Below are 11236 nucleotides of genomic sequence, written 5' to 3' on the forward strand. Positions count from 1 at the left end.
CTATACATATAAAGAAAATTGTGAACTAGTGGTGATTATAGTTTTTTTTTGTACTAAGAATATTTCTTACTTTTTTGGATAATAAATTAACCTCTTTCGGGGTTCGTGGCTGATGCCTTACAGTTTTGAAAAGAGACAAAATAAAAAATAAAAAATGTGATGTGATGTGACCTTATTGAAAGGTTCAAATAGTGGGGGGAAGTTGCACCCCATGAAGCTACAACTGCTCTTCTTGTTTCTAACTTCTAAGTTCATATTTCTAAACAACTAAGACATAAAACTGTATCCTCTTGTATATTAGTATGTTAATTGATCAAGTTTGTATAAAAAGTGGTAACACTTTTCAGTTATCCAACACTCTTTCTGCTTCATTTGGCACTTTCTGTTTCACTTATTTAAATGTTGTTAAGCTTCATTCAATTAGACTAAAGTCTCTTTATGTTCCTTACCTGCACTTAAACTCAAAAAAGAAAATAAAACTCCATTGGGTATTTTTGTTTCCTATTCCTTCCCTCTTTATAAGCCTTCATGCTAATGAGATAACTATTTTGTAAGTGCCAAACCATGATGATGAGGTTGTTATCTTATAGAGTTGTACTAGTGTTGTGTGTTTTGGTTTTCATGATGTGGGCTCAGGTGGATTTAGCAGAAGGTGGTGCTAGGAACTATATTAGTTGGGAAGATTTGCAAGTTGATGAACAAAGGTTGGCATTGAAGTCTCATAATGAGGTTAGAGTTATTGTGGTTGATCAGCATGGAAAGGGACATTCAAAAACTGTTCAAGGAGCAGTGGATATGGTTCCAAATCACAACACTCAAAGGGTGAAAATATACATTTATCCAGGAGTTTACAGGTCAGTAGTAAGTAGTAATGGTTCCAAATTTCTTGAATCTTCAAGGCTCTATCCTTATTATCATTTTTTAACATTAAAATCTTTGACTTCAATATTTTTACCCTTTTTATCTGAAATATATGCAGAGAGAAGGTGCTTGTGCCAAACAACAAGCCTTATATTTCATTTATAGGTAGAAGAAATGAAACATCAGGTGCTGCTATTACTTGGAATAGTAAATCATCTGATAAAGGACCAAATGGAGAAACATTGGGCACATATGGTTCAGCAACTGTAGGAGTAGAATCAGATTATTTCTGTGCAACTCAGATCACTTTTGAGGTAATGACAACTTTTGCTACCCAAACATAAGATGAACAATAAACAACTGCAATTTGGAGATGTAATGAATATTTGCGTGGTTTCAGAACTCGGTCGTTGCAGCACCAGGTGGAGTTGGAATGCAAGCCGTCGCACTGAGGGTAAACAGTAATAGAGCCATGTTCTATAGAGTTCAGATCAAGGGAACACAAGACACTCTCTTAGATAACTCAGGAACACATTACTTCTTAAAGTGTCTCATCCAAGGGAAAGTTGATTTTATCTTTGGCAGTGCAAAATCATTCTATGAGGTAAGATGAGTCTTTTGTTTCTTACTAAAGTAAAGCTAGTTACCAATTACCAAGTCTATTTTATGTGTTGCACCCTGCAAGCAAAAGAACTGTGAGTAATTCTCTGATGTTTGAGGGGTTGGTGGTGTTTGCCGATCAGAAATGTCGTCTTCAGTCCATAGCTGAAAACTACGGAGCGATCGCTGCACATCACCGGGATTCACCTGTTCAAGATACCGGATTTTCTTTTGTAGGATGTAGGATTAGAGGAACTGGCAAGGTGTACCTTGGTAGAGCATGGGGTAACTACTCAAGAATAATATATTCTAATACTTATATGGATGATATTATCAATCCTACAGGGTGGTCAGAATGGAATCATCCAGAAAGAAGGAGGTACATTACTACTTGTTCCAAATTCGACATCGTTATTATACACCCGAGAATTATCTCTAAGCATCTGGTTTATATTTCAGGACTGCAGTGTTTGGTGAGTATCAATGCCATGGAAAAGGAGCAGATAGAAGACATAGGGTGCCTTGGTCAAAATCATTCACCTACAATGAAGCAAAACCTTTTCTGGACAAGAGATTCATAAATGGAGATCAATGGCTTAGACTATAGCATTAAGCTGCTCCAATTACTTTGGATAATATATATTATCCCTTTATTTAGGTCCTTGTTTACTATATTACACATCACAAGATGAGAAAATTTTGATGTTTTTATTTGTGCATCTGTGATAAGTTAACTCTAGTACAGGGTCCTCCATGCTCAATCTTTATCATAATGAATTGTAAGACGTTCTTAATCATGTTAAGCAGTAATTGAAGCAAAACTTTCCAGATAAATAAAAGTTGACATAAGTGTAAATTGCTCAACAATGTCTTACATCCATGAAGTCAACTAAAGATTGCAAAAACAATGAGCTTCCCCACATACCCGTGTAACTATTTACATACTAATCCTTAACTCACATTACAACAAAGCATTGAAATGATGGCAGAGCTCTACAATCAGACCTAACTTAAGTTTATGCTTGCGTACCCGAAAAACGTTTATACATTCACTTCCATTGGTTCTGTGCCTTTGCAGTCCTCCATATGGCCATGATCGTTATTAACGTATTGGTTATCACCATTCTTTTCATTATCAGAACCATCATTTGTCTCAATATTATCAACTTGAGTACGTTTTTGTGAAGAGGGTTTATTATCATGAACACGGTCCACATCTTCATCTTCAGCAACACCCTCGAAACACACAGGTTTGTCTTCAACAGTATCATCCAGTTCATTAGACATGTTACCAACAGAAACATCATGGAATGAATCAGCCAAACCAACAGAGCCAGCATCATCTTTAGCTGTAGAAGATGACACGGAAAGCTTTGTGTTAACATCAATAACTTTGAATATAGATGAGGTTATGTCAGGCTTTGCCTTAATATTAACCCAATGGTCCCCCAACCAATCTCTTGATATTCTTAGATCCTTCTTGCACACTCTCATTAGCAAGCTTTCACCTGATAAGACAAAAAAATAACCCCGAACTCTATTAATAAACAGAAAAGGATGAAATAATTTTACGAAAGAAAAATAGTTGGAAAGGCAAACGAATATAGCACACCAGGAAAGTAGACTTGCACACTATCATCACCACGATTATCGATTCCACATACAACTCCCTCCCACCACCCATCACTCCACCATGAATCAACTGCAGTTCCAACTTCAATAGCAAGTTCTTGTTTGTCATATGTTGGGGCTGGCCTGATGGTTGGCCGGTCAGAATGTCTCATCCCAAGTTTATCAGGCATGGCCAATTTGAAAGCATGCATCCATTCCTACAAGTTGGAAATATTATGAGATCTTGGTTTCTAGAAATGACACACAGAAGCAATAAGGAATGGTAAGAAATATGCCCGAGGATATAGCTTAAACGTATCTGAATTATAAGAGATTTTATGTGGTAAAATGTGGACCCTTATCATTTCGCATATCATTAGAAGAGAGAGTAGTCGATTCCTGATTAGTGTAGCATGCCTTTGACATTAGACTTAAACTAGAGCCATAGCTAATTTTGTGCAGAAACTCATCAGTCCATCATCTTGTGATGTTTTATTATAACAAACACAAAAGCAAATCTTTTACTAGTTACTAAAACAGAATAAATTTAAATGGGAACCTTGTTGTTTAAGCACATAACTTCAAATTATAACTAACTAGGAAATTTGCAGCTAGAATTATCTCAAAAGCTTGATTATACCTCAAGATTGTTGCTTCCATCCTCATCCTGCAAGTCATCATACTGGACTTTCAACAGTTTCCGGGACATCTGCACAACTGTACACCTAAACCAGCAGCCTCTGATACCACTGTCTTGACAGAGAATTTCTATATTGTCATCAATCTTGTATGTAGCGTTACACAGTGTCCTATCTGGCCTAGTATAATTTGCATTCAGGAAGGTTTTGTAAACCATCATTTGCTCACTTCTAATTAACTTCCTAGCTCCCTGGTGACCTATCCAAGTCTGAGGAGACCCTCTATCACTTCTGGCTCTCTTTGCTCCTAGCTTTACATCATCACCGCCACTAAATTCTTCATCTTCTGCAAGGTTATTATCAGGCTCCAGGTTTTGGAAGGAATCATGTTGCAAGCAAGAGAGAATTGGCTGATCATAGTAGCCACGCAGTTTACTCAAGTCAAAAGGTTTCACTTTGTTGCTTCTACATTGCCTAAAGCACAAATGAATTTTGTCCATTGAACTCGGGCAAAAAGAAGGTAAGCATTTTAAATAATGGTCACAAGTTAACACTGTGGCAGGACCATCAACACACTCCGCACTAATGACTTGAGAATAAGGCGTGATAAAAATTTCCCGAGGGTGAGGATTTCGCACAAGATATACACCCTTGACTTCTTGATTATGGTGAAACCACCTCACTTTAACCTTTTTCTGGCCCCTCTTGTCTTCATACATATCCTCCAAATAGGCAATGTAATGATTCTTTCCCTTGGCCATGACAAAAACGAAAGATTGAATCTGGATATCAGAAACAGAGCAAAAGTGAGATAAAACTTACTATAGAGCTTTTTGCCTAGGAAAAGGTAGGGGACCATTGAAGAAATACACCGCATATCACGGCACAACACAAATACATTTATTTGGGACTGGAACTGCAGTGAGATTCCTGATTTTAGCGAATAAAATTGCAATAACTGAATTTAGAAGAATCCATTTTGCAAATGATGCTTTATGATTCTATCTGAAAGTGCTGTAAGAGGTATGGTTGCATTGCCCAGGGTAAATCACATTTCAATATCAGATTTACAAAAAAAATTATGAAGATACTTTAATTCTGTGGCAGTTTTAGTGATAAATTATAAAATGGTTATAATACAAATTTGATTTTGTCATCTAAAAGGGGCAAAGGAATCTACCCCTTTCGTTTTGAAAATCATTTTTTTGCATAACGTACAACCATCTTTCCTAATTGCAAACCATTTATACCAAACAAATCCTTGTTCTCAAATGGAACATGGGGCGCCTAAGTCTCAAACCTGCCATGCACTAACGGGATCGAATTGCAGGAAAAGTAGGCTCGTCACTCAATTCTCAGTGGGTATAATGCACTCCAAAACAAAGTTAATAGTTAAAAAATATTCATGTCAATATTGGAAATGTTTACACTTTTCTCATGTCATAACGCACAAATTGTACACCGTCACCGACATTAACACTTAAATTTACTTGCTATTGAAAAAATTCATTAGAAAAAGCAATTCTTCTACTTTGCTCAAACTAAATGCCTAAAAGTGGAAGGTCATTTTCTTTCTCACTTCATGCCATTTTTTGTTAGTTATTCTCAAGTCTCAACTCAAATTTCATTACATTTTGTCCTCCATTTTTTAGTTCAAGTCTTGCTTACCGCTATTTTGATCCCATTCCTGCTAAAAGCAGGATAGTGCTTAAGTTGTTTGCCACATGTCCACGCAACTCCTGACCAAACAATCTCTGAATTCTGCACAATGGAATTACTCGTTAGAAGGCCCTGAAAATGGAATTATATGAACGTGTCAAAATCATTCATAAGAAATGGTAATAAGGGAAATAGAAGTGAAAAAAGGAAAAAAGAATATACCTTGTCATCTGATGTTTGTGTAGGCAGAGCACCAACTTCATTCATATTGCTATCTGTGGCATCATGAGCTGGTACCAAATTATGACCAGGTGACACTGTTAAAGTGAAATAATAAATTTATTACAATCATACGTAGAAATCGACTCTAACTTCATTCATCGAGAACATCTGGTAATAGGAGGAACTTTATTAGAAAGAAGAAAGAGTGGAGCCAGAGAAATTATTCTCCTCTAGAACAAGAGTAAGAAAGAATACAACAAAATAAAGAAATTCATCAGTTCAAAAAAGAGCTCTCCAATTTCATGGCATATATCTGACAGAGTCTATTCCAATAAATAGACCGTAGTGAACATCACACACCACCATAAGCTTTACCGTCAATTCTACCTAAAAGTAATTAGTAAGAAACACTTCAAATTCAGGGCAAATAAAAATCTCAAAAAAAAGAAATAAATTATCCAAATAGCACCGCATTTGCCAAGCTCCAGATAATGGAAACACATTTTTTGTTACTACAACGATAACACGAAAGGCTAAACATGCCTGGTTGTCTTACATGGAAACATATATCATTGCTCACTAGTATGCATCACTAGATAGTATACTCATATAACTTTGTATCTTTACTCAAACTACAATAACAAAAAGAAAATCTATAAATAATAGCAACCAGTTAGAAAATAAGATGTATGAACTTACAATCTCTATCTCCCTGCATATGCTGCTTTGATAATGTTGATGTGAGCCAATCTACCACCTCTCTTCTAGACCTCCATTTGAAACCAGCAGAAATGGAACCCTCCTTTGCATAAATCTCGAGGAACTCCTCAGAAACAACATAGAACATGTGTCTAAGGCTCCTCTCAGTGCCCACAACCGCAAGGACGGATTCTCCAGCAGAATCCTTCAGGTAATAGTGGACCACACGGTTGCCACGCTCCTGTGACACAAACTGCTCTTTCCATTCAACGAAATAGCGTCCGTTCACAGTCATCTTGAAGAGGACACCAACAGCGGTTCAAAAGAACAACAACGACAGCACAAAAACACTTGATTCTAAAGAAATGGCAAAAGGGTTCAGCTCTTTTTCATTTGCTTGTCACACAAACTCTCAATCACAAAGTAAGAACTTTCTAGCATACTATATTCCTAACAAATCAATAGCCAATAGCACACAGAATAACACTGATTTACTCTCCTACCTATATGTATTCTACAGAAAACAAACCAGAATCCTCAGCAACCCTAATTGAACAGATATTTTATCATAAATGCTCCCCACCAAATGGTAACTAATAAAAAACTTAAAAACAATATCCCTCACAACAATTGACAATTAAGGCTATGAAATCAGACAAGAACAAAAAATATCATGTAAGATGCAACCAATCCAGTATTTTTTTCAACCTCACAACCCTGCTCAGAAGAGCCATGATCCTGTACTGTAACTGCACCAAGCAACATAACTGTGCTTGTCAAAATCAACAGCAACCTCTAGTTGACACCTTCAAACAGATCCAGAGAATGGAAACCCTAAGAGAGAGAGTAGTGTTGAGTTTTTTAGGGTCTATAAGAGAGAATCAAGGAAAAGGACAAAAGGGTATCTAAATTAAGAGAAACTAAGTGGAGTTTCAAGACAAAAATATAAACTTGGTGTCAAAAGAGAGAGTTGCATAGGAGAGACATGGAAATGTACATACAACAATGTTGTTGTTGTTGTTGCACATAAAACTCTAATCAAACTTTAATCTTCTTCTTTCAGCTACACTTTAACAACTCTCAATATATTAAATATCCATTTTTCAATCTTTGTAATAAAAAGTTTCTATACTATTCATCTTAAAAGATTAACTCTAGTTTAATAAGAAAGTTACAAAAGATAGAAGACTCATTTACAAGATTTGGATAGTTGTCTTCCAATTTTTTTATTCAATGGTACAATTATACTTAGTGTCCTCTCAAAATCGAACTCTAAATATTTTGATATTTCTTTGGATCTAGTGAGGTCTTTCATTACTATATCAACTTATTGTTGGTTAGATAACTCCAATTCATACTAAGTTTCATTCTCCCAGAATATGTTGTATTTGAATAATTCAATCATGCACAATTAGGCTATGAATAATGTAGACAACTTGAATGTGATTGTTAAGCCCAAGCCCAAGTACGATTTCACTTTTTTTCTTGACACACATGTGATAACGTGAAGCTTTTTGTTCTACACTTGTACCAGTACTTTTTTAAAACACTTGAGTTGGAATATTATTTTTAGTTGTAGGAATTCAAATGAAATGTTGAAACTCATTAGCTTATGATTTTTCTTCATTCTTTTTTTCTACTAACTAAACTTTCAATTATTATTTATTTTCAGCTCCTAACATATCCGGTATCCTTTGATAAAATATGAAGTAATATTATCAACTTCATAAAAAGTTTGGATAGGGAACTAGGTTCCCCAAACTTTACAATGCCCTTTTTAAAGGTAGTGCTTATCTATTATTCTTTTTCTTTCTTTAGTTTCAACAATTTGTTGTTTTTGTCAGGTATGGTGGAAAATAACATGTTGAGGAGGGCGATGAAAAAGTTTAGATCATTTTTCGTAAATTCTACTCCGATAGAACCCAGATCACTTATTCCAAAAACTATGTCTTTATGTATCTATCCAATCAAACTATGATAGATAATATAATTTTATATTTATGATTTTTTTATTGAATTGAATGCTACATTTTAATTGGTTTAATACACCAATTGAGGCATACATAGACATATATCTTTATTTAGTGTGCAAGAAAGGTTAGTCTAAATTATATATTATTATTAATAAAACCAACCACAATTACCAAAATCATTTAGATTATTCAAGCTATTAATACATATGGATTGAACTGTACTGTTAATTATTTTTAGTTATTATGTGACTAGTATGGGGTGATTTTGAAGATGTTTCACTTCATTCTCTCTATTTCCCCCATAAACCCTTTAATTTTAGCCCGAAACTAAAAATTGATGGCAACTTATATGATTTTAAATTGTAATTGTAGTTATGATTATATTATATAGTATGTATAGTTGTAAGAAAATATGATTGATACAATTATCATTATAATTATAAAATATGATTTTATAGAATATCAAAACTATAATATTGTGATCTAAACTTAAAACCTCATCTAGACATGTGAAGATGAAGATAACCCTAGCCAATTTCCTAGCTTGACAAATAGTAGTTTGTAATTTGGCTACTTACTTACTCTTTAAGTAGCTATCTTCATTTATGACAAAATCCCTGAAAAGGTGGTGAGTCATAGAATAGCATCTTCATCTTAATGTAGTGCTATCTGCCCCTTAATAATGAGTCGATATCTGCTATCTTACTCTTTTGTATTATTTTATGTGCTAGAAGATATAATTAGTCAGAAAAATATTTAATAATTATTATTTTAATTTAAATAATTCTTTTAATCAATCAGAGATGATGATATATGATATGGTGTCAAAAGTGGGACATCAGATGTACTTCCGTTAATAATTTGCCAACCATGGGTAGTTTTGGAAACAAAAAATATTATGGGGTCACCCCTCCCTTATATATAAGGACTCTCCTTAAGGGCTTTGATACACCAACCTCCACATATATCATACCAACCTCAACTTTGAAACCCTTCATAGTTTCACTTCCTTTATTCAAGAGTGAAGAATAATATGGATCAACTTAGATACCAAAATATAGCAGCATCTTTGACCCATAGCATAAAATCTCATCATAATCTAGTTAAGCTTACACAATTGTTACTTTCACTATCATTGTGTTCATTCATCTTTTCACCTTCTTCCTTATTTATCTTCCTTCATTACTTCAAATTTTACTTCTCCACATTCCCCTTCCAACTATTTACCCACAACATAGACAAGAATTCCATGTTTCTTCTATGCAATGGTCTCCTTGTTTTTGTTGGTATAACTAGATCTTTCTCTGGGCCCAGTGGTGATGATGATGATGATGAAAATTCTAAGAATGTTCAACATGATGTAACTTCTAAGTATGTTGTTGAAGTTGATTCACAATCTCAGTTCCTAGATAGTGAGGGCAATGAGCCTTTGTTGGAGAAAACTATTGAGCTTGATGAAGAGAATATTGCAGCTGAGGAAGCATTAGAAATCAAGTACTGTGTTGAAGAAGTGGAAGAAAAAGTTGAGAAGATAATTTCTGTAGGTAAAGAGCAAGAAAAAGAAAGTGACCAAATAATTTTGGAAGTGAAAGAGCCAGAAGATGAAGAAGAAAAAGAAGTATTGGAAGAAAAGGAGTCAGAAATTGATTACTTTATGATTGAAGAAAATATAGAAGAAGATGGTGATGAGATAGAAGAAGAAAATTGTATAAGCACAGAAGAGTTGAACAAAAAATTTGATGATTTCATTAGAAGGATGAAGGAAGATCTAAGAATTGAAGCTAAACAGCAATTATTTGTCATGGTTTGATTAAGTAACATTAACCATGATCTTGTTGGAATAGTTAAGGTAAATAATGTTCTAGTTATTTGTTAGGGTTTTTTTCCTTTCATGTGTTCCTCCTTCAGTTTTCTTGTAATTTAGTTGTATCCCATGCAATTTTGGTAAACAATTTCTATGTTTTTCCAGCATCAAAGAGCAAGTTTTATATACATAATTTATAATGTTGCAATTATAGACATAATTCAAGCACATATCACAATGTCCAAAGGAATAAATCACATATATATGGACACTATTTGAGAACACAATCTATGCAATGCATTAATTGCTAGGTTTAATAATAACATGATGCCATGCATCACTACAAAAGTGCTAGATGTCACTATTTTGGAAGTAATTTTGTTAAGAGAAATGGAGGTTATTATTGGATAATATAATTTAAATTCACTTATCACTTATCAAATGTGAGTAATTAACAATGTGTTGGTCTAGTGGGATAAGACTTTACTAGATCTTCAAGATAACCAAAAGATCAAGGATTCAATTATTGAGAGCGACACTTGTTGAAAGATATAGTCACACATTTCAAAGAAATATTAGTTCCTTAACTAAAATTGTGAGGAAAATTCGAGTAAACAAATATATGTTTCTTATATTTTTAGCAATGTAATGTGGACATATTCAAGCAATTTAATGTAGACAAATTGGTCGGTGCTACTACTAAGTTTATAAGCAACATCTTGAATTAGTTGTTTAAGCTGCAAATACAACCACCCGTTTGGTTTTGGATATTTATACCATTTCATTCTCTCACAATCAAGTTGTATCTTGAAGAAAATTTGATGAGTTATAATTGAACATTTGTATGATTCCACACCATTGCAAATAATTGAAAAGGTTTTATGACTAGCATAATACTATATTAAAACTCACTTGAAAGCTTATAATAAATCAATTAAAAACTTATAAGGTAACTTAAATTTTACGAGTTTGCTTTTGATGTGTTTAATTTGGTAGAAAAAATATTAAATATATTAAGTAGTTTTTATCATGTTTGAACGTAGTGTTTGGTTTATTGTTGTGAAATTGAGAGTGGTAATAATGAGTTAATTATAGTGAAGGTTATAAAGTCATTTTTCATTGCCTATAGTTTCACACTTTCACATGCATCCACAAGGAATAGAATCAAT

At 34.0% G+C, this 11236-nt stretch overlaps 3 protein-coding genes across 5 annotated transcripts; 2 read left to right on the top strand and 1 right to left on the bottom strand.

The window, feature by feature from the left end:
* Nucleotides 521-2492, top strand: LOC109342115 (pectinesterase QRT1-like). The gene is made up of 5 exons (XM_019580135.1): nucleotides 521-854; nucleotides 980-1175; nucleotides 1262-1465; nucleotides 1605-1840; nucleotides 1921-2492. The coding sequence occupies exons 1-5, from the start codon at nucleotides 565-567 to the stop codon at nucleotides 2066-2068; spliced, it is 1074 nt and encodes a 357-aa protein (XP_019435680.1). The 5' UTR covers nucleotides 521-564; the 3' UTR covers nucleotides 2069-2492.
* On the bottom strand, nucleotides 2337-7345 carry LOC109342113. 3 transcript variants are annotated; one of them, XM_019580133.1, is made up of 7 exons: nucleotides 7292-7313; nucleotides 6291-7096; nucleotides 5592-5686; nucleotides 5379-5501; nucleotides 3713-4492; nucleotides 3074-3290; nucleotides 2338-2969 (listed from the first exon to the last, which is right to left on the bottom strand). In XM_019580133.1, exons 2-7 carry the CDS (start codon nucleotides 6583-6585, stop codon nucleotides 2503-2505), a joined length of 1977 nt encoding a protein of 658 aa, XP_019435678.1. In that variant the 5' UTR covers nucleotides 6586-7096; nucleotides 7292-7313; the 3' UTR covers nucleotides 2338-2502. The 3 variants fall into 3 exon arrangements, with proteins under 3 accessions (XP_019435679.1, XP_019435678.1, XP_019435677.1); XM_019580134.1 differs by having other exon boundaries at nucleotides 2337-2969; nucleotides 5379-5471; nucleotides 6291-7345; XM_019580132.1 differs by having other exon boundaries at nucleotides 6291-7345.
* Nucleotides 9218-10207, top strand: LOC109342116 (glutamic acid-rich protein-like). The gene has a single exon (XM_019580136.1). The coding sequence runs from the start codon at nucleotides 9297-9299 to the stop codon at nucleotides 10071-10073; it is 777 nt and encodes a 258-aa protein (XP_019435681.1). The 5' UTR covers nucleotides 9218-9296; the 3' UTR covers nucleotides 10074-10207.

Source organism: Lupinus angustifolius, chromosome LG02 (assembly GCF_001865875.1).
Source record: "Lupinus angustifolius cultivar Tanjil chromosome LG02, LupAngTanjil_v1.0, whole genome shotgun sequence".
NCBI classification, from domain to species: Eukaryota; Viridiplantae; Streptophyta; class Magnoliopsida; order Fabales; family Fabaceae; genus Lupinus; species Lupinus angustifolius.